Source organism: Calidris pugnax, unplaced genomic scaffold (assembly GCF_001431845.1).
Source record: "Calidris pugnax isolate Ruff unplaced genomic scaffold, ASM143184v1 scaffold36, whole genome shotgun sequence".
In the NCBI taxonomy this organism is placed as follows: Eukaryota; Metazoa; Chordata; class Aves; order Charadriiformes; family Scolopacidae; genus Calidris; species Calidris pugnax.
The window spans coordinates 619498-641997 of NW_015090825.1; the positions used below are offsets into that span (position 1 = coordinate 619498).

Consider the following 22500-nt stretch of genomic DNA (forward strand, 5'->3'; position numbering starts at 1 on the left):
CATCCAAACAGGAACAGAGAAAAAGCCCAGGTCTGGCAATAACTCTGAGTGTTCTCCATGAGGAAAGGGATATATGTAATCCATAAATCAGGCTGCAACCATTAATCATGGCAGCTGCTTGTACAGATCTTGGACACTCCTTAGGATTAAGATTTAGACAGTGTCACTCACCTTTGACTAGGTCAGAATTTTAACACACTAGCTAGGACATGTTAGCCGAAATAACACCGGTACTAATGGACACAGTGGGTATCTGCTGACTAACAGGGGATTATTTTTAATCAGTTATTTTGCAGAAAAACTGCACTTCCTCCAATGAAAACTATCCTGTTTTCTGCATCCCTGTCCTGTGTGGGTCTCACCTTTGTATTCAATTCTCCTCCAGGAACTGTTTTCCAGTTTCTCTCTCCAGTCTGGGACACATTTACCTCTCCTCATCAAGTCTAGAGCAGAAAGTGGCAGCAACCACAGATAACCAGTTTCCAGGTGGTTTAGGAGAGAGGAAGAGCACAAGGATGGAGGCACTCAGAGCTGTGGGCTTGCCTGAACTTCCACTGTAGCACTGAGCAGCATAGTTCACACTTGTGCCATTAGAAGGGGGACACCGTGTCCCATGTCTTCTACACATCCTTTGTGTGGCTCCTTGAAAAGCACTGTTACAAGTAAAGCATTCTTCCACTTTCTGTTTCAGGGTATCAAAGGCAATTGAACTACAAACACTGGGATGGTTCTTATAGCACCTTTGGACCCCGTTATAGACAAGTCGGGAATACCTGGTAAGACTTCATTACCATTGGCTTTTTGTTTCTGCTTTTCATGCCCCTGCTTTCCTCAGGGTTCGCTTGTGCTTGGTCATTGTGGATGTTGAAATGAAGGTGGAGATGAAATGATAATCATGGCATCATAGGATAATCATGTGAGATAATGGAGCAGAGAAGGATGCTAAGGGAGATGCCTTTTAGGTTTGCAGTGCTGCACTGACAGCTCCTTACCTCCCCTGACACCCTTCTTCAGCTCAAGTGAGGGTGACCTGAAGGATGCCCTAGCAAGTTCTTGATAGCAGAAGATGCTGATGAATCCCCAGAGTGCTGTTGACCACCTACCCGCAGCCCTCAGGGCTATGAATGGCTGGCTTCATTTACCATTGGTCTCACATTTACCATAGTGTCTCACCAAGACACTAAGCTGGCTGGCAGTTTCGAACCTGCCCCTCTGATCTCATCCTGTAGCCTCTACTGCTTTCCTCCAGAACAGTGATGCCCACATGGAACCTATGACGGATACCAGGGCCTGCTCAGGATGTCTCAGTTCCCTCTGTCACTTACAGGCTCACAGCCTTTGTCCTCAAGTCCTTTGCCCAGGCCCGGTCTCACATCTTCATAGATGAGAAGCACATCGAGGATGCTTTGGTCTGGCTCTCTCAAAAGCAGAAGGAGAACGGCTGCTTCCGCAGTTCTGGGACACTCCTGAACAACGCCATGAAGGTAACACATCTGCCTGGTTGGCTCCATGTGGGCTTTGTCAGGCTGGAACTCGACCATAAGTCACTCTGGGACCAACAAAGCTATCTGACCCCTTGGGGTTTGAGGGAGGAGGAGAGGGAGTTAAATATGTGAGCTATCACAGAACCAAGAAGAAGCCCAGAGCACCTTCTGAAGGACTTACCCTGAGAAGGAAGCTAGGAAGAACTTGTCCCTGCAGGCTGTAGACGTGTAGCAGGGAGAAGCCAGTGGTGCTGTGTGGGACCAACATCTACTTCTGTGGTTCCCTGCAGGGCGGAGTGAACGATGAGATCACGCTGACGGCCTACATCACCATCGCATTGCTGGAGATCCCTCTGCCTGCAACCGTATGTGTCTGCACCCCAACCCAAGCCACAGATGGTGTTAACCTCCCCTACTAGTGGCCCCCCAGATTATCAGGTCCCATTGCCTTTTGAAAGAAGAAATCTGAATATTCTTTCTGTTCAAGCCTAAACTGGAATAACATTTTTTCCTCTATTTTCCTCCCCTGTCCAGTCCTGTCTCCCATATACACATTCCACATAATCTTTTTCTGAATTCTTTCGTGGAGAATCAAGTTTTTGCTCCTTTAAAAGAGTACAACTTGGATTAACAGTTAAATTATATCTCTGAAATGAGCCAAATAGATTTTCTACACCCAGAGAAACCTCTTTTTGTTTGTGGGAATAGCACATTCCTCTTGAGCCACTCGTGTGAGCCAGTTGTGTTGACACAACGGCACAGGTCTGTAAAAACATGTGGCACGTTCAGGGACTCATTCTCATTTTCTCTGCCTCTTCTAGACTGTTTTATGGGAAAACCCCATCCTTAATGCTTGGGGAATACGGTATACCTACAGGGAATACCATAAGCAGTGGTGTGTGAAAAGCCTGAGGCCTATTTAAAAGAGATGTGGGTTTGGTCATTCTGATCCCTGAGTCGACCTGTGATCCCCTCGCTGTCAGACAAGCCCCTGGTGCAGGTAAAATTGGGGAGTGAATTGCAGCAGGAGGACTGCTGACCCAGGATGGTTGCCAGGCTGCTGTAACCCTTCTGCTCCAAATGCAGTAGGGACTATTTTTGCATTGAAAGTTGGTTGTTTTTTTTTTTTAATGTATAGTGAAAATGAGCAGAAGGAATTATTTTGTCAGTAGGATGACAGGGATGACATCAACCTCACCAGAAGAGTATTCTTTCTTTGATATGTGCTGTGTTTAGAAGGCAAGCCCGCAGGCAGAACTGTATCAGATAACAAGGATGTTCTTCATCTTCCTGTCTGAGCCTAAAAGTGCCACTAAATGTGGGGGGTTTTGTCAGAATCTGATAGGGATATGGGTGCACTTCAGGTTAAGCTGCCTGAACTCCTGCACAGCCCATATTTAATGCTATTGGAAAGCATACCGAGTATTTCTGTGAGTAAAGTAAGCCTTATTAGATCCCTCATAAAAAAACCCCTTACTAATACTATCCTGAGCATGTGTATCTCCTGCTGCGTCCTGTCATTAGACTGAACTCCTCCCCAACACTTGCCTTACAAAGAGTAGTAAGCATGGGAAACCTTAGGTGAGGCACAAACCCAACCAATTTTTTTGTTGTTGTTGCTGTTATTCTTTGGTTTCTCTAAAGCAGCTGAATTGCTTCTCCAAAAGTGACCACAAAAGATTTCATCACACCCGGTAAAGGCAAAGTACAAAGCCACTGAAAAATAAGTCTTTTCCTCCTGGGCCATTGATCAAGCTGTAAACGTGCTGTTAGGCTTCAGATCATGGCACGGCCCCCCGCCGTGTTAGTGCTTCAATTTTATGCCAGTTTTTCCATCACAAATGAGGAATAGTCATGTGTCCTGCTGAAAGGTCATGGGGTCACAGTTTCTGTTACTTAGAGCTATGTAAAGTAGCTACATTTTGCTTTGCTTTAAAGACTGTGTTCTGATACCATAATTGAGATTCTGGCTTCAAAAGAGCATGCCTTGTTGGTAGTAACACAAAAGCTATTCCATAAAATAGAAAAAAAAATATATATTCTTTCTTGTGCAGAGAGAGAATTTACCTCCACACTAGAAGCTACATTATCAAGTTTCAGCAAAATGGAATTTTTTCAGAAGGCCCCGGAAAGGGGGAAGTAAACAATTAAAAGGAAAGGATGGAGCAGAGGGTGAAAGCACAGAACAGTCTCACGGTGATAGATAGAGGAGGAAAGCAAGTATCCAGAACATCTAAAGAGAGGAGGTGTATGAGAGAACTCCCCTTGTCCTGAGACACAATCAGACCAGAAATTCTTCTTGAGGCCCCGCTTCACAGTCTTTAAAAAAAACTGGGGAAAAAAAACAGTACAACAAGATGTATTGAAGAAAAGCATATACAAGATAAGGAAGAGCCTCTGGCTGCCCATTCGTCCCAGGAAATATTGGACCTAGAGGGAAAGGGGTACGCAATGGTACCATCTTTGTCAGACAGGAGAGTGGGGATGACAAGGGTCCATAGGTACCATCCCAGTCCTGTTGTCTTAAGAAGGACCTCAGTGTGAGCTCTGGCTGCTCTAGCTCAGTCTCTCTCTCCTCCCAGCACTCGGTGGTGCGTAACGCTCTGTTCTGCCTGGAAACAGCATCAAATGAGAAAGAAAACCACGTGTACACCAAGGCACTGATGGCGTACGCCTTCGCCCTGGCAGGGAAGGAAGAGAAGCGGAAGGCATTGCTTGGCTCCCTGGAAAAGGAAGCTGTGAAGAAGGGTGAGTGCTCCTGCTGGGACAGCTCTGCCTTCCAACCCACTGGCCTTACACCTTCCCTTGACAAAATGCCTTTCGTCGGTTGGGAGAGGGATGCAGGAGACGGACTCTGTGGGTGGGGAAAGGTGGAGGGAGAGGAAGGACCTGTGCAAAGGGGTTGCGTTTTTCAGAACTCCCTCATAAATGTCGGTATGAAGCTGGAGTCTGGGGTAAAGCGGTGTCCAGGGCTGGGGACTGAGCCTCAGCAGGCTCAGACTAGTTGTAAACCCCCAGCAAGCGGACACCTAACCCTTCCTGCCTCATCCTACGTGACCGATGCATTGTGGAGGCTCTGTCCTCTCTGCTGGACCAGCAGCAGACCGGGAACCGCCTTGCAATGACTGCTACTAATTGCCTGTGTGCTTGTCTCCACTCTCCCTGCCTCCTGTGAAGATGGGTCTGTTCATTGGCAGCGGCCTGGGAAGGAGCCAGAGGCTGATCTCCCGTACTATCGCTACCGAGCTCCCTCTGCTGAAGTGGAGATGACGGCCTACGTGCTCCTGGCTCACCTCACCACGCAGCCGGCGCCTTCCCAGGAGGAGCTGTCGTTCGCAGCTCTGATTGCAAAGTGGATCAGCGGTCAGCAGAACCCCAACGGAGGCTTCTCCTCCACCCAGGTGAGCTGCTTCCCTCCCGGGACCTGGCACATCAATGTCACAAGATGGGAAGTGTCACAGACCCAGGTGGGAGCTCAGGAAGGTTCAGCAGGGCAGGGATGTAGCCCTACAGCGTGTCCCCGCAGCACCTACCGTGGTTGCCAAGTTCTCAAGAGGCTTGTGGCTAGTACCTCAGGTGGTGCCTCTGGGAATGACCTGGTTTTCTGGACACAGTAGGGACACAAGGGACGTATGTCTGTGCCATCGGAGGGGGCTCCCACTGCAATTGCTTTGTGCTTCTGAAGTTGCTCCTTCACCCTGGGGCGAGCGAGTGAGGGCTGGGCAGGGCTCCACGCCAGGGAGCTCAGGGATCCTGCAACGGCCGAGCAGAGGACACAGGGAGGGAACGGACACGTGCAAACGCTGCTCCTTCCCTCCCTGCTTTGTCCTTAACGCTGGAGAAAGCGAGGAATGGAGGGGAAGGGGCCCAGCGAAGGGCAGGCTGTGGGAGGACAGGCGGTGGGAAAGGCTGACTGTGTCCCCCTGGGCGCCGGGACCTGTCTCTTGCAGGACACAGTGGTGGCTCTCCAAGCCCTGTCCCTGTACGGAGCCGTCACCTACGCCAAGAGCGGAGCAGCTGCCAAAGTCACCCTGCGGTCCGGAGGGGACTTCCAGCAAGACTTCCAAGTGGATCCCACAAACCGGCTGCTGCTGCAGCGCGTGGCCCTGCCCCGGGTGCCCGGGGACTACAGCACCGAGGTGTCTGGAGAAGGATGTGTCTACCTGCAGGTGAGGGTGAGGGGGGCAGGCGCCATCCTGGGAGGGGAGCCCCTGGCTGGGCAGGAGGGACACGGAGGGGCAGGAGCGGGAGGGGAGGCTCTGGGGGGAGTGGAGCTGTGTGGAGGAGAAGGAGCCGGAGGACGGGAGGGAAGGACCCGGCAGCGTGGAGGGGCTGTGAGAAGGGGAGAAGGGGGGAGGTGGGACGGGGAGAGGATGGTCTCTCTCCCGTGCTGAGCACACACGCTCACACGGAGCTGCTGGCTCTCCCCTAGACAAGCCTGAGGTACAACGTGCAGCCCACGCAGGAGGACGCACCCTTCTCCCTCCACGTGTACACCATCCCAGAGACATGTGCAGACTCCAGGGCTCACAAGGCCTTTGACATAGGCATAAACGTCAGGTGAGTCTGCCCTGGGGTCTGAGCCTTCCTGAGAAGCCACAGCGGCCGGAGGAGTTCTGGTGGTCCCAGGCAGAGCCAGTCTGGAAGCCCTGGAGGGGCAGGGCACCCCCTGGAGAAGTGGGCAGGAAGCAGCCGGGCTGGGAGGAGAGGCTGGGGAGGAAGGACAAGCCCTGCAGGGATGGAGCTGTGGGAGCAGCCCAGAGCTGGGCTAGTGAGAGGCTGCAGAGATGACTAGCAGAGCCTGGCATGGCTGGAGAAGGTGGTGCTGGACTGCCAGGAGGTGGTGGGGAGCTAAGCGTTACAGAAACGGTGGAAGCTTTGACTTGAGGTGCACTGAATCTTTGTCACTTGGTTCTGTAGCTACACCGGGGAGCGCAATGCTTCCAACATGGTGATTGTTGATGTGAAGATGCCATCAGGATTCATCCCCGTCAAGTCCTCCGTGAGGAAGGTAGGAGCCTGTGTGAAGCCCATCTTTCGGTATATCTGCCCTACATAACTTTCCTTATTTAAAGGAGCATCTATTTCTTCTCCTGCTATGTTCTCCACTGCTAGACTTGTCCCTCTTTTCCTCGAGTTCTTCCACCCCTTAGCTGAGGAGGAGGGTTGATTGAGGGATGCCAGCAGCAGCACCCCCTCATCCACTTGCGGTAGTTTGCAGTAGCAAAAATGTATGAACAGTTTGGCCCAGAGACCGAGAGCTGGAAGGAGACCATCCAGCCTAGTTGCAGGGACTCAGTAACCTTTGGAGATGTACAACAGCTCAGTGCAAATCTCAGATGTGTCAAGGAAGTGCAAGAACTTGCAATGGTGGCAACTGGGGGAAGCCTTACTCTGTGGGGGCTTCACACAAGCGTGTTTGCCCAGTTCCCTGGGAAGCACTCTCCCCCTGCTTAACTCCTCAGCACCCACCTGCTGAGCTTCTAGGGACGGGAGGAAGCTTAGAGGAGTTGAAGGAGAGTCAGACGAGCAACCTCTTCCATGTCTCCCCTTCCCAGCTCTCAAACGCCTGGTTTCACCACATCCAACGGACAGAAGTGAGCACAAACCACGTTCTGCTGTACCTAGAGCAGGTGAGGACTGGCCTGAGGTAGCGGCATGCATGCAGATGGAGAGCAACGCCAAGCATCTCCGGGCTTGTGAAAAGAACCATAAACCTCTCCGATACAGACCTTCTCGCTGTCTCACAGGAGACACCTCTGCCCCAGCCCCCAGCAGCCCTCCTCTCCGGGGCCCTGACCTCCCCCCCCGGCCGGGGAAAGGCCCCAGGGGTTCCCCTTCTCCCTCGGCCCGGCCGGCAGCCCCCGCACCCCGCAGGCCCGGGCACGAGGCCGAGGGAGCCGGCGGGCCCTGCGGAGGCACCGGGCAGCCCGGGGCAGCGCCCGGCCGCCCCCCAGCCCCCGCCGCTTCCCTTCCCCAGCTGAGCAGCGAGACCCTCAGCTTCTCCTTCGCGCTGGAGCGGGACGTCCCCGTGCGGGGCCTCAAGCCGGCCCAGGTGAAGGTCTACGACTACTACGAGACCGGTGAGTGAGGGGCTGGCGGCGCCCAGGGGACCCGCTCCTCCCCCCGGACCGGGCCCCGCCGCGCCCCCGCGCTGCCTCAGCGACCGGGACCGGGCCCGGCCACAGAGCGCGGCCCTGAGCGGCTGCCAGGCGGCCACGGCGCTCCGTGTGTGTGAGTGTGTCAGAGAGTGGGTGTGTGTCTCTGTGTGTGTGTGTCTGTGTGTATGTGTCTGTCAGAGTGTGTGTCTCGGTGTGTGTGTGTCTGTGTCAGATAGTGTCTGTGTGTGTGTCAGTGTGCCTCTGTGCACGCGTGTCTGTGCCTGTGTGCGCGTGTGTCTGTGTGTATGTCTGTGCCAGTGTGTGTGTCTCTGCCAGTGTGTCAGTGTTTCTGGGCGTGTCTGTGTCTGTGCCAGTGTGTGTCTGTGTGCATGTCTGTGTCAGTGTGTGCGTGAGCATGTATGTGCATCTGTGCCAGTGTGTGCGTGCGTGCATGTGTGTCTGTGCCAGTGTGTGTGTCTGTGCCAGTGTGGGGATGTGTGTCTGTGTGTGTGTCCGTGCCAGTGTGTGTGTGCATGTGTGTGCATCTGTGCCAGTGTGTGCGTGCGTGCATGTGTGTCTGTGCCAGTGCATGTGTGTGCGTGTCTGTGTGGCTCTGTGTGTGTGTGTGTGTGCATGTCTGTGCCAGTGTGTGTGCACGCGTGTGTGCATCTGTGTCAGTGCGTGCATGTCTCTGCCAGTGTGTGTGTGTCTGTGCCAGCGTGTGTGTGTGTCTGTGCCCGTGTTTGTGCACGTGTGTTTGTGTGTGGGGGGGGGTCTGTGCAGTGTGTATGTGCGTGCGTGTGTGTGTCAGTGTGTCGGTGTCCCCCGTCCCCGCTGCGGTGCGTGGGGAGGAAGGTGCCGGAGCAGCCCCTGGGCTCCCTGTGGTGCAGAGCTGCCGGGGCTGCCGGTGCGGGGCGGCTCTGCCCGGCTGCTGCCGCCTCCAGCCGGGGGGGACACGGGGGCTCCCCCCACCCTGGGGGCTCAGGGGGAAGCTGGGATGGCGGCAGAGGCCGGGGGGGGCTGGGAGAAGCGTCTCTCTGCCACAGCCCGCTCCCTCCCTGCCCTTCTCTTTTCCAGATGAGTTTGCCACCCAGGAGTACACCGCGCCCTGCGCCGCAGGTAGGGTGCTGAGAGTCCTTCCCTTCCTTCATGTCATTTTCGGTCTTCCAGCCAGCGCTTGTCTCTTTCTGCTCAGTGGGCGTTTTGGGTGAGATTGGCCAAACTCACCGGCACAGATTTTGCACGCAGAACCGGGAGCGCAATGTTGTTGACTCATTCAAAATCCACAATCCCTGAAATCTCGGAGTGGTTTCCACAGTCAGGTTCTCCTGGCTTCCGTGAAGGTTGTGTCCCTACTGTTCTGTTGCCGCCCCTTGGACTTTTTCTCTGAGCTCAAGTTTTACATCGTTCTTCTTGTCTCAGATCTGACATATGTTCTGGTCCTTCCTGAGAGTTCCAGCCCATGTAGTTGTGGGACCATCCTGAGGGCATTTGGCTCTTTCAAACCACCAAGCAAACTCCTCGCCTAAAGCGCTCTCTCTAGAGCAACAGAGCAAAAGATACCCCATCTAGCAGTATGGGGTACCCCATCTCATCGTGGTCCGACCTATGATTTCATGCCACGCTCCAGAACCTCCTTCCCAAGCCCAGCATACCCTCTCACTAAAGCTCCAACGCAGTGCTGCTCTTAGCCCCTCGCCTCCTACTCTTGACCGTGGAGCAGTAGGGAGTCCATATGACGTAGGAATCCCTCCCAACCTTTGCTATGGGAGAGGTATGTTTTTGGCTCTTACAGGAACTTGGCCTTGCCTCTCTTGTAGGTTGACAGAAAACTGCCCTGGTGGTAGACTCCCACAGCCATGTCACTCGTCTGTAGGGGTGGGTTCATACTTCTACCATATGGCACCCTAGTCTGCTTAGCAACCCTATGTGGCCAAGCCCACGGTGCTGGCACATTGCAGCATGCCTTTAAGTTACGCCATCCTCCCGAGAGATGGCAAGTTTGCCTTCAGTAGCTACTCTCTGGAGCAGCAGCTGCTTCCTGCTCACCTACCCTGCTGCCCAAGCCAGGCCAGGAAGGGTTCTCAGGAGGTGGCTATTTATTCCTCATGACCGTAGGCAGCCAGCCCTCAGTCTTTCTTTGAAGCCCAAGCTAGTGGGACAGAGAGGCCATGAGCTTTTTGGGAGGTTCTCTGCAGTACAAGGCCACACGTGTTTTGTTTAGGAGCACAGGTAATGTAGGAACCTCAGTGGGAGGCCCTGACCAGCGATACTTTTCCTGTCTTATATGGAGTCTTCCAATCTGAAGAGTAGCAGGTGTGACATCCCATCAGTTGCCCAGTTTCAGGCGTTTGGAATATGGAGGCTTCTGGAAAGTATTGAGACCCTGTGAAGTGTTTTTTCACAGGGCTTGACTGTGGCATCAGAGAACAGGGAGAAAGAGATTTGGACTTGAGGAAGGCAAAAGCTTTGTCTCCTGCTGGTGGTAAATGGTGACTTTTATCTCCTTTAGTGTTCTTATCTGGTGTCCTAGAAAAGAGCCCCAGCTCCCACGCTGTTACTCCATACTGCTGGCTAACCTTAGGCTCTTAGGTTGGCATAGGTACAGCTGTGTTCTGCTGGTTCTGGATCAACAGCCTCTCTTCATAGAAGAAAAGGTGCCTAAGTCCTAAGGTAGACACTAGTAAAACATTTCCAAAGGTGTGGTCTGGTTATCTAGTCTGAGACAAGTGGAGAGGCTTTAGATTTTAGGCTGCTCTACCCCATGTCCATTAAATGGCAAATATTTTATCTTCCTTGGAAAGGATGATAGGAAGTTGCTAGTTGAGAGGTCCACCCACTGCTGTAGGTGTCCAGAGGTGGTCTGCACTGACTAAAAGACAGATCTCAGTTGCAAAGCAGAAAGCTTCCTTCCCTGCCCTGGATAGTACTGGTGCAGAAGATTCCTTCTGGTGCAGAACATTCCTTCTACTCTCTACAGAGAAATAAACACACTTTAAGAGCATGTCTCATTAGAGTCATAGAGTCATAGAATGGTCGCGCTGACTAAAAGACAGATCACAGTTGCAAAGCAGAAAGCTTCCTTCCCTGCCCTGGATAGTACTGGTGCAGAAGATTCCTTCTGGTGCAGAACATTCCTTCTACTCTCTACAGAGAAATAAATACACTTTAAGAGCATGTCTCATTAGAGTCATAGAGTCATAGAATGGTCCAGGCCAGAAGGGACCTCCAAAGGTCATCTAGTCCGACCTCCCCACAGTCAGCAGGGACACCCCCAACTGGACCAGGTTGCCCAGGGCCTCGTCGAGCCTCTCCTTGAATATCTCCAGGGAAGGGGCCTCAACCACCTCCCTGGGCAACCTGTTCCAGTGCTCCACCACCCTCACAGTGAAGAACTTTCTCCTAATCTCCAATCTAAATCTGTTCCCCTCCAGCTTAAAGCCATTTCCCCTCGTCCTGTCACTACAGGCCTTTCTAAACAGGCTCTCCCCAGCCTTCCTGTAGGCTCCCTTCAGGTACTGGAAGGCTGCTATTAGGTCTCCCCGGAGCCTCCTCTTCTCCAGGCTGAACAACCCCAGCTCCCTCAGCCTGTCCTCGTAGCAGAGGTGCTCCATCCCCCTGATCATCCTTGTGGCCCTCCTCTGGACCCTCTCCATCAGGTCCATGTCCTTCCTATATTGAGGGCTCCAGACCTGCACACAGCACTCCAGGTGAGGTCTCACCAGAGCAAAGTGGCAGGATCACCTCTCTGGATCTGCTAGCAATGCATCTTTTGATGCAGCCCAGGATGTGATTGGCCTTCTGGGCTGCAAGTGCCCACTGCCTGCTCATGTCCAGCTTCTCATCCACCAGCACCCCCAAGTCCCTTTCCTCAGGGCTGCTTTCTAATACCTCACCCCCTGGTCTGTATTGATGGCAAGGATTGTTCTCACCCAGGTGCAGAACCTTGCACTTGTTCTTGTTGAACCTCATGAGGTTCACCTGGGCCCACCTCTCCAGCCTGTCCAGGTCCTTCTGGATGACATCCCATCCCTCTGGTGTATCGACAACACCACACAGCTTGGTGTCATCTGCAAACTTGCTGATGGTGCCTTTAATCCCTCTGTCTATATCACTGATAAAAATGTTAAACAGTATCGGTCCCAGCATGGACTCTTGAGGGACACCACTTGTCACTGCACATTGCTGCAGTGAACGTCCTTGCTGCCTGTTTGCATGTGCTCCTGTGTCCATTACAGTTGTGAAAAATTCCATTTGGCTTATCTCTCCCAGTGGGTCAGAAAGAGTCTCAGCCCTCTCTCAACCTCACGTGGTTTTGAAGGTGACCTGAGTGTTGTAGTGCCCATGGATGACCCTCAACCCTGGTCAAACAGCACCTCACTTTCCTGTAGAGTGCTTCACACACAGCCTGGCTTCCCAAACCCCCACCTTGCTCTCTCTGTCTGTCAGCCTGAGAGATGGAAGTGGCATATCTCTCTAACTCCTGTACCCTCCATCTCCTTTCATCCTTGCAGAGGAAGTAGACCAGGGCAACGCATGAAGAACACTCCCATGTTGCTGGGTCCCACCTGCCTCACTGCTACCATCTGTGGAGAGTACGGAGTGACAGATCAATAGTACCTGCAAGGAATGGGAAATTAACTTTGAAAATAAATTAACTGTACTCACCAATGATTGCTGAACAGTTTATTCCCAATCCTGTTTTTTCCTGCTCAGCCTCCAGTCACAGCTTTAACCTCCCTGGCTTCTTAGGTTGAAGAGCATCCCATCCAGCCACGCCGGTGTGCAGGGCAATAAGGCTGACAAGTGAGAAAAAAAAGGAAGGGAAAAAAAAAATAAAAAGAGGACAGCATAATTTAAATTGGGCTCAGCCTTTCTAATGTAGTCCTGTCAGTGTCAAATACTCTGTGCTCCATAAACAACCCTCCCAGGATTGTCTCTTGGTTGTAGAAGAGTGGGAGGAGATACACAATCTGCCCTCTTCTAAGGTTGGAGTGTGCACGGGGGGCAGGAGGGATGTGTGTGTGCATTATGCCTTCAGCTGCTAATCCATAACCTGTTCTCCAGTTGAAGCTTGGGCCTTCTTGTGGAAACCTCCGTATCTTGTGCCTGCTGTTTCTGGGAGATTCCTAAGGAGTGGTGGGTAAACCCTCTTTTGGCAAGCAGCTTGGCCTAGAAGCTAATGGCACTTGCCAGTAACCTACCTAAGTCTAGTTTAAATGGCATGTTTATTTAAATCTTAAGAGTTGCTTCAGTGAAACTGTCCATAGTCCTCATAGATGCTACCCAGAATGCTCCCCTTTTCTTGGTCTTGTCCCATTAATTTCTGGGTTTAACTTTTGAATGGCAGAAGGTTCTTATGTGACTGTTTATTCTCGTGAAATGCTTATTGTTAGGTATCGTGGCTTACTGTCTATCCAAAGTATGCACAACTAGTTGTTCCATCCAGTTTGTTTTTTTTTTTCAGCCTACCTATCCAAACAGTGTTATTGAGAACAAATAAAGTTCTTCATCTATTTTGCTAGATATTAATATTATCTCACTTTGTCTCCTGTGGTGTTTGGCATTTACTCACTCAAGACCTTTTTGACAGCTCATATGCAGAGAAGTCTATATGGAATAAACTGGCTTCGGTGAAAGCTGAGCAAAATTTCTAATCAAGCATGAATACTAATTGCATTTTGTTTTGATTTCGAAATAGTCAACCCTTCTAATTTCCAACCGCGAGGCAATTACTGTTCCAGGTTCTCAAAGCTTTTGGTTGCTGAATGAAAACTGTTTTGATTTTAGACCATTGTGATTTGCCTTTGGAGCGTGCAGTGCATGCTCCGTGGGGATAGAAATTCAGGGTTCAGACGTTCCTGTACTTCCTTAAGGTGGCCTTGCTGAAGTTTCCTACACGGTACGCCCGCTTTGGAGCGTGCAGATAGAAATTCAGGGTTCAGACCTTCCTGTACTTCCTTAAGGTAGCCTTGCTGAAGTTTCCTACACGGTACGCCCGTGGAGGACCTCACAAGCACGTGACTCTGCTGATTCACAGCCTAGTCAAGCAGGGAGATGTTAAACTGCTAGTCAGGAAGCCCCGAGTGACAAAGTGATGTGGCTGCCCATGGGCAACACTTAGGGGTTGTCTAATTTAAACGAGGCGGCAGCAAATCATGATGTTAATGGCAGAAAGCCATTATCCATTTTTTTTGTGAATGAAACATACTCCGTCGATTTCACAGACTTTTAAATCAAGTTTTCACCGTTATGACTTTGTTTCATTTGAGGCAGAGAGGATCCAACACCGTAACCACGTAGAGTACTCACCAGAAAGTGAATGAGAAGGAAGGAGCTGCTGCCATCCATCTCCAGCCAGCTGTAGAGGCTGTGTATTTGCAGACCTGTATGCACAAGTTTGCAGACCTGGCCCTTTTGACCCTGCTTGTCCCTAACCAACAGTCTCTGCTGGGACTGTGTCTCTCCAGCACAGTCAGTCTCTCATGACCCCATAGCAGTGGGACAGCTATAAAAGGGGCCAGAGCAAAACACTTTCCTCACCCAGTGAGGAATTCTAGCTCATCAAGGGGAAAAAGGGCCTTGAGGCACCCATGTGGACGATGACAACGTGAAGAGCTTCAAGGCCACTGAAACAAATGTTAAGTTCTTTGCTGTATTGTTGTATTTTTGACAACCAGGGTCTGTGTATGAAGTTCTTTGCTGCATCGTTGACTTGTATTTTTGACAACCAGGGTCTGTGTATGTGAAAGAAGCCCCTGGAAGGACTCCTATAGGTGTGTTTGCTCAAGTTGACGTTGGCAGGGTCAAAGGCACCTCTGCACACAGAGCCTGTGAAAGAAGCTGCTGGAAGGACTCCTATAGGTGTGTTTGCTCAAGTTGACGTTGGCAGGGTCAAAGGCACCTCTGCACACAGAGCCATGTAAATAAAATAGACAGGGTGCCATATGACCTACTGAACGAAGGCTGATTGCCTCTGCATCCCTGGGGGAGAGCTAGTCTGGGGACAATGGGATCCTTCAGAAAAGCCACACGCAAACAGCTTAACCCAAGCTACCAGATGGGCATCCAGAGCCTCCCCTCTGAATTCTGCCAAAGCACTCTAATCCTAGGGGAGGGAGTAAAAGAACCTGTATTAAAATTACTCAAAAAAAAAAAAAAACAACAACCCCAAAATAGATCTACAGGCCTCCACTGAGGAGAACGGGATAAAGTTCTCATGAAAAATGTAACCCCAAACAACCCCAAAATAGATCTACAGGCCTTCACTGAGGGGAACGGGATAAAGTTCTCATGAAAAATGTAAGGAGTTTGGCTCATAAGGTGGTTCTTGGTTGAAATTCTGACTTATGACACAGTTCAGTTCCCCATCTCTCTCTGCTTTCACGTCAACTGTTCAGGAATAAGCAATGTCTTCACTGCCAGAATGGGAAAGTCTACAGGTCTTCCCTGCACCTCTGTCTGCCCTGCTGTGAAAGATCAGATCCCACAGGCTCACACTGTGCTTCCCACCTCGCAGCAGCGATTTCAGCAGGATCAAAGGCAATATATAACCTAACAGCAGCCTTCCAGTACCTGAGGGGGGCTACAGGAAGGCTGGGGAGAGCCTGTTTAGAAAGGCCTGCAGTGACAGGACGAGGGGCAATGGCTTCAAGCTGGAGGGGAACAGATTTAGATTGGAGATTAGGAGAGGGTTCTTCACTGTGAGGGTGGTGGAGCACTGGAACAGGTTGCCCAGGGAGGTGGTTGAGGCCCCATCCCTGGAGATATTCAAGGTGAGGCTTGACGAGGCCCTGGTCAACCTGGTCTAGTTGGGGGTGTCCCTGCTGACTGCGGGGAGGTCGGACTAGATGACCTTTGGAGGTCCCTTCCGGCCTGGGCAATTCTATGATTCTATGATATGCGGGCAGAGGTTTACATCCAAGGATTATCTTGCAGAAAACGCACACTTTTAGAGGAAAGGTGCCAAGGTTCCAGTGCATAACGGATCAGAGAGGATTTCCTCTCCTCCTGGAGAACTGGCAAGTATGGAGACGAACCTCCTGTGCCAAAAGCCTTCTGATACTCCTGAGGAACTGGCAAACACTGCCTTGCCGTGAATGGCTCTGGATTTAAATCCAAGATACAAGACACAGTAACAAAAAAATAAAGCCAGAGGCATCTGATGAGAATCAAGACTCGATTTATTTACAGCGTTACTTCCTTTTTGGTGTTGAGGTGTCCTCATCTAACATCTCAATGGGCCCACTCAACAAGAAGATCTCCTAGAGGCGGAGACACACGAGTTGATCCAGCAAGGCTCAGACAAGATGCTCTCTTCAGGCATTTCCCTGATCAGCCTCAGCTGGAGGTGAGAAAAGGTGAGTGAGGTAAGTATCCTCCTGCGGAGGCCGTGTCTAGAGCCCTGGCCATCTTTCCTGTGTTCTGGCGGCTATGCCAGTCCAAGCCCTGTTAAAATCTGTGAAACTGCTTCACCTAAAAATACCCAGTTGCAGACAGATGACAGAATGGGAATGGCTGGACACGTTCAAGATGTCCATGCTACAGAGAGGAGAGGAAAGGTAGAGATATCCTGGAGATACATGAGCTATCCCAGTATACATTCTCTCTGAGGATCTAGGTTTCCCAAGAAAAGGGAAAAAATAACCCAGGGCTGAGCCTGAAAGGTCCCCACTGCAAACATGTGAATAACGTCAACATTCCACCCCTGTGTTCGGGATACAATCCCTCAGTACCCTCCTGTGTCTGCACCACGGCAAAAGTGGCCCTGAAAAGGGCAGAAATGCAAAGTGTTCAAAATGCCACGCGTGGTTGTTCAGTCCCACGGGAGATTCCAGCCTTATTTCTACAATGTGACACACACCCCCAAGAAAAGGCAAGCGCCTCGGTGCGAATGAAGGCAGGAAGGCTGAGATTGGGATTCTCAAGTGAGGCACGATGAAAGCTGCACCTGCCCTCGCAGAGTACACGGGGTGGCAGCATGGCTTTTCGTCTCTGTACCCACAGAGTCACGTTTGGAGACTGCAACAGGCACAGCGAGGATAAATGCTGACAGCACACCCAAGCTGAGGAAACCCCAGCTCTGCAAAGACCCTCATTCAAGACAACCTGCAGCAGCCTCAGTTCCTTCTGAGCACCCTACCTGCGGCGCAGGGCGCGGTGTACTCCTGGGTGGCAAACTCATCTGGAAAAGAGAAGGGCAGGGAGGGAGCGGGCTGTGGCAGAGAGACGCTTCTCCCAGCCCCCCCCGGCCTCTGCCGCCATCCCAGCTTCCCCCTGAGCCCCCAGGGCGGGGGGAGCCCCCGTGTCCCCCCCGGCTGGAGGCGGCAGCAGCCGGGCAGAGCCGCCCCGCACCGGCAGCCCCGGCAGCTCTGCACCACAGGGAGCCCAGGGGCTGCTCCGGCACCTTCCTCCCCACGCACCGCAGCGGGGACGGGGGACACGGACACGGACACACACACGCACGCACATACACACTGCACAGACCCCCCACACACACAAACACACGTGCACAAACACAGGCACAGACACACACACACACTGGCAGAGACACGCACGCACTGACACAGATGCACACATGCGTGCACACACACTGGCACAGACAAGCACACACACACACAGAGCCACACAGACACTTACACACACACACTGGCACATACACACATGCACACACACACTGGCACGGACACACACATGCGTGCACACACACACACAGACACACATGCACAAACACTGACACAGACACACACACATGCACGCACACACACAACTGGCACAGATACACACACATGCGCGCACACACACACTGGCACAGATGCACACACATGCCCACATACACACTGGCACAGACGCACATGCACACACACACTGGCACAGATGCACACACGCGTGCACACACACACGCACACACATGCACAGACACACACAGAGACACACACACGTGCACAAACACGGGCACAGATACATATGCTGGCAGAGACACACACACACTGGCAGAGACACACACACACTGGCACAGAGACACTGGCAGAGACACACATGCACACACACGTGCACACACAGGGACACTGACACTGACACACACAGACACACAGACTCTCTGACACACACACACACGGGATGGTTCCGCGAGGGGACGGGGGACACGGACACACTGAGACAGACACACACACGCGTGCATTACACAGAGCCACACAGACACGCACACACACACACTGGCACGGACACACACACATGCACACACACACTGGCACAGACACACACATATGCACACATGCACAGACACTGACACAGACCCACACAGAGACACACGCGCACAAACACTGACACAGACACACACTGACAGAGATGCACACACATTCTGACACACACACAGACACGCTGGCATAGACACATACACGTGCCCACAAACACTGACACTGACACACACACTGGCACAGAGAAACTGGCAGAGAAACACAGACACACGCGTGCACACACACACACTGACACAGACACACACATGCCCAGAAACACTGACACATACTGGCACAGAGACACTGGCAGAGACACACACACTGGTACAGACATACACACCGACACAGACACACGCGTGCACACAGGCACAGACACGCGTGCACACAGGCACACTGACACACACACAGACACACACTCTCTGACACACTCACACACACACACGGAGCGCCGTGGCCGCCTGGCTGGCTCCTGTCCCCGGGGAGGCGCCCGGGCGGGAGGGCTGGGGCGCGGGCGGCCTCCTCCGCGCTCTCCCTCAGGGCCAGGCAGCAGCGGCCGCTGCGAGGGGCGGCCGTGCGGGATCCCCCCCGCCCCTCACCGACACCCCCCAACCCTCCCCGAGCTCCGGGGCCCGCCCGGCGGCAGCAGCGGGAGGCGGGGGCCTCCGTGGCCGCGGTGCCGGGGGTCGCTGAGGCAGCGCGGGGGCGCGGCGGGGCCCGGTCCGGGGGGAGGAGCGGGTCCCCTGGGCGCCGCCAGCCCCTCACTCACCGGTCTCGTAGTAGTCGTAGACCTTCACCTGGGCCGGCTTGAGGCCCCGCACGGGGACGTCCCGCTCCAGCGCGAAGGAGAAGCTGAGGGTCTCGCTGCTCAGCTGGGGAAGGGAAGCGGCGGGGGCTGGGGGGCGGCCGGGCGCTGCCCCGGGCTGCCCGGTGCCTCCGCAGGGCCCGCCGGCTCCCTCGGCCTCCCCGTCCCGCCGTGCCCGGGCCTGCGGGGTGCGGGGGCTGCCGGCCGGGCCGAGGGAGAAGGGGAAACCCTGGGGCCTTTCCCCGGCCTCGGGGGGGAGGTCAGGGTGGAGAGAAAGGCTGCTGAGGGCTGGGGTGACATGGCTGAATGGCTGGCAAAAGTCAATACACTGAGACTCAGTCCTATTCTTGTCGGAGTCGTGGTTGTTTTGAGTCCCAGAACTTTTGCCCTGTGTGGCCATGTGTCCCAGAGGCTGTGTTTCTGCCCCATCTTTGCCCCAGAAGGGTACTCACCTTTTCCAGATACACCAGGACATGGTTGGTACTCAGCTCCGTGCGCTCAATAACGGAGCGGCCTTCCAGCTGAAGAAAGAAGACCAAGGTGTTACTGCGTTGTGGCCCTTACACAGCCCTATGGATGGGATGGACTGTGGACGAAACCCTGGTGTACCCAGGGAACTAAGCCTGCAGCAGGGAGCTGCGTCCTTGGTGCACCCCTGGGTATCCTGGTCCCCCTTCCCTTTGCCAGCCTGGCTGACGAGGGACAGCGTAGACTGAGCATTGGTGATGGAATAATTCAATGAAAGTACCTTCCTTCTGGCTAGCTAGTTCTGCAGTACCTAACATTTTCCAGATCATGCACCCACTCAGCATCTCAAAGAGTGACCCAAAACCTAAACAATTATAATGCTATAAGGTGGTGTTATATCAGCAGAAGGGAAAAGGCAGCATCACTACTTTTGTCTGTGCATAGGACATGCTAAAGTGTTCAGGGAGCTACGAGAATGCAATGATAATAAAGGTGCCCATCACCAGCTCAACGGAAAAATGGTGTGATCTGTTTTTCCTAGATTCATCACGTTGTCTCCCCTTGTGCTGGCCTTGAGCCATGTATGAAACAAGAACGCTGTGGACGGCAAGTGTGTAGATAACAATGGCAAGATCAAGCTGATTCAAAGCCTGAAGCCCTCTAGTTTCTTAGAGACACTTGGAAGGTGTTTTGGAGATAAGAAACTGGTGGTTGCTTGATAAACAGGCTCCTACCTTCCTCACGGAGGACTTGACGGGGATGAATCCCGACAGCATCTTCACATCAACAATCACCATGTTGGAGGCATTGCGCTCCCCGGTGTAGCTACAGAACCAAGTGACAAAGATTCAGTGCACTTCAAGTCAAAGCTTCCACCATTTCTGTAACGCTTGGCTCCCCACCACCTCCTGGCAGTCCAGCACCACCTTCTCCAGCCATGCCAGGCTCTGCTAGTCATCTCTGCAGCCTCTCACTAGCCCAGCTCTGGGCTGCTCCCACAGCTCCATCCCTGCAGGGCTTGTCCTTCCTCCCCAGCCTCTCCTCCCAGCCCGGCTGCTTCCTGCCCACTTCTCCAGGGGGTGCCCTGCCCCTCCAGGGCTTCCAGACTGGCTCTGCCTGGGACCATCGGACCTCCTCCGGCTGCCGTGGCTTCTCAGGAAGGCTCAGACCCCAGGGCAGACTCACCTGACGTTTATGCCTATGTCAAAGGCCTTGTGAGCCCTGGAGTCTGCACATGTCTCTGGGATGGTGTACACGTGGAGGGAGAAGGGTGCGTCCTCCTGCGTGGGCTGCACGTTGTACCTCAGGCTTGTCTAGGGGAGAGCCAGCAGCTCCGTGTGAGCGTGTGTGCTCAGCACGGGAGAGAGACCATCCTCTCCCCGTCCCACCTCCCCCCTTCTCCCCTTCTCACAGCCCCTCCACGCTGCCGGGTCCTTCCCTCCCGTCCTCCGGCTCCTTCTCCTCCACACAGCTCCACTCCCCCCAGAGCCTCCCCTCCCGCTCCTGCCCCTCTGTGTCCCTCCTGCCCGGCCAGGGGCTCCCCTCCCAGGATGGCGCCTGCCCCCCTCACCCTCACCTGCAGGTAGACACATCCTTCTCCAGACACCTCGGTGCTGTAGTCCCCGGGCACCCGGGGCAGGGCCACGCGCTGCAGCAGCAGCCGGTTTGTGGGATCCACTTGGAAGTCTTGCTGGAAGTCCCCTCCGGACCGCAGGGTGACTTTGGCAGCTGCTCCGCTCTTGGCGTAGGTGACGGCTCCGTACAGGGACAGGGCTTGGAGAGCCACCACTGTGTCCTGCAAGAGACAGGTCCCGGCGCCCAGGGGGACACAGTCAGCCTTTCCCACCGCCTGTCCTCCCACAGCCTGCCCTTCGCTGGGCCCCTTCCCCTCCATTCCTCGCTTTCTCCAGCGTTAAGGACAAAGCAGGGAGGGAAGGAGCAGCGTTTGCACGTGTCCGTTCCCTCCCTGTGTCCTCTGCTCGGCCGTTGCAGGATCCCTGAGCTCCCTGGCGTGGAGCCCTGCCCAGCCCTCACTCGCTCGCCCCAGGGTGAAGGAGCAACTTCAGAAGCACAAAGCAATTGCAGTGGGAGCCCCCTCCGATGGCACAGACATACGTCCCTTGTGTCCCAACCGTTCTGTGTCCAGAAAACCAGGTCATTCCCAGAGGCACCACCTGAGGTACTAGCCACAAGCAATCTTGAGAACTTGGCAACCATGGTAGATGCTGTGGGGACACGCTGTAGGGCTACAGTCCCTGCCCTGCTGAACCTTCCTGAGCTCCCACCTGGGTCTGTGACACTTCCCATCTTGTGACATTGATGTGCCAGGTCCCGGGAGGGAAGCAGCTCACCTGGGTGGAGGAGAAGCCTCCGTTGGGGTTCTGCTGACCGCTGATCCACTTTGCAATCAGAGCTGCGAACGACAGCTCCTCCTGGGAAGGCGCCGGCTGCGTGGTGAGGTGAGCCAGGAGCACGTAGGCCGTCATCTCCACTTCAGCAGAGGGAGCTCGGTAGCGATAGTACGGGAGATCAGCCTCTGGCTCCTTCCCAGGCCGCTGCCAATGAACAGACCCATCTTCACAGGAGGCAGGGAGAGTGGAGACAAGCACACAGGCAATTAGTAGCAGTCATTGCAAGGGGGTTCCCGGTCTGCTGCTGGTCCAGCAGAGAGGACAGAGCCTCCACAATGCATGACACAGACACACACACATGCACGCACACACACAACTGGCACAGATACACACACATGCGCGCACACACACACTGGCACAGATGCACACACATGCCCACATACACACTGGCACAGACGCACATGCACACACACACTGGCACAGACACACACATGCGCGCACACACACTGACACAGACTTGCACACAGACACATACACACACGTGCCCACAAACACTGACACACACTGGCACAGAGACACTGGCAGAGACACACATGCACACACACGTGCACACACAGGGACACTGACACTGACACACACAGACACACAGACTCTCTGACACACACACACACGGGATGGTTCCGCGAGGGGACGGGGGACACGGACACACTGAGACAGACACACACACGCGTGCATGCACACACAGAGACACACACACACTGGCACAGACACACACATATGCACACATGCACAGACACTGACACAGACCCACACAGAGACACACGCGCACAAACACTGACACAGACACACACTGACAGAGATGCACACACATTCTGACACACACACAGACACGCTGGCATAGACACATACACGTGCCCACAAACACTGACACTGACACACACACTGGCACAGAGAAACTGGCAGAGAAACACAGACACACGCGTGCACACACACACACTGACACAGACACACACACACAGAGACACACACACACTCTCTGACACACTCACACACACGGAG

The 22500-nt window shown here is 53.6% G+C and overlaps 2 protein-coding genes across 2 annotated transcripts in view; one reads left to right on the forward strand and one right to left on the reverse strand.

The window, feature by feature from the left end:
- LOC106886875 (alpha-2-macroglobulin-like) overlaps positions 1–13127 on the forward strand; it is a 44741-nt gene extending 31614 nt beyond the window's left edge. The window contains exons 25-36 of the mRNA XM_014940134.1: positions 692–776; positions 1328–1484; positions 1775–1849; positions 4067–4232; positions 4662–4885; positions 5435–5653; positions 5917–6044; positions 6405–6495; positions 7043–7117; positions 7465–7567; positions 8663–8704; positions 12100–13127. Coding sequence (XP_014795620.1) covers positions 692–776; positions 1328–1484; positions 1775–1849; positions 4067–4232; positions 4662–4885; positions 5435–5653; positions 5917–6044; positions 6405–6495; positions 7043–7117; positions 7465–7567; positions 8663–8704; positions 12100–12125 — 1391 coding nt within the window. The 3' untranslated portion in view covers positions 12126–13127. The remainder of the gene's footprint in view (positions 1–691; positions 777–1327; positions 1485–1774; positions 1850–4066; positions 4233–4661; positions 4886–5434; positions 5654–5916; positions 6045–6404; positions 6496–7042; positions 7118–7464; positions 7568–8662; positions 8705–12099) is intronic.
- Positions 13128–15747: 2620 nt separating this feature from the next.
- LOC106886869 (alpha-2-macroglobulin-like) overlaps positions 15748–22500 on the reverse strand; it is a 38370-nt gene continuing 31617 nt past the window's right edge. Inside the window, exons 29-36 of the mRNA XM_014940129.1 lie at positions 21442–21665; positions 20667–20885; positions 20276–20403; positions 19825–19915; positions 19075–19143; positions 18587–18689; positions 16728–16769; positions 15748–15929 (exon numbers count right to left, since the gene is read on the reverse strand). Coding sequence (XP_014795615.1) covers positions 15904–15929; positions 16728–16769; positions 18587–18689; positions 19075–19143; positions 19825–19915; positions 20276–20403; positions 20667–20885; positions 21442–21665 — 902 coding nt within the window. The 3' untranslated portion in view covers positions 15748–15903. The remainder of the gene's footprint in view (positions 15930–16727; positions 16770–18586; positions 18690–19074; positions 19144–19824; positions 19916–20275; positions 20404–20666; positions 20886–21441; positions 21666–22500) is intronic.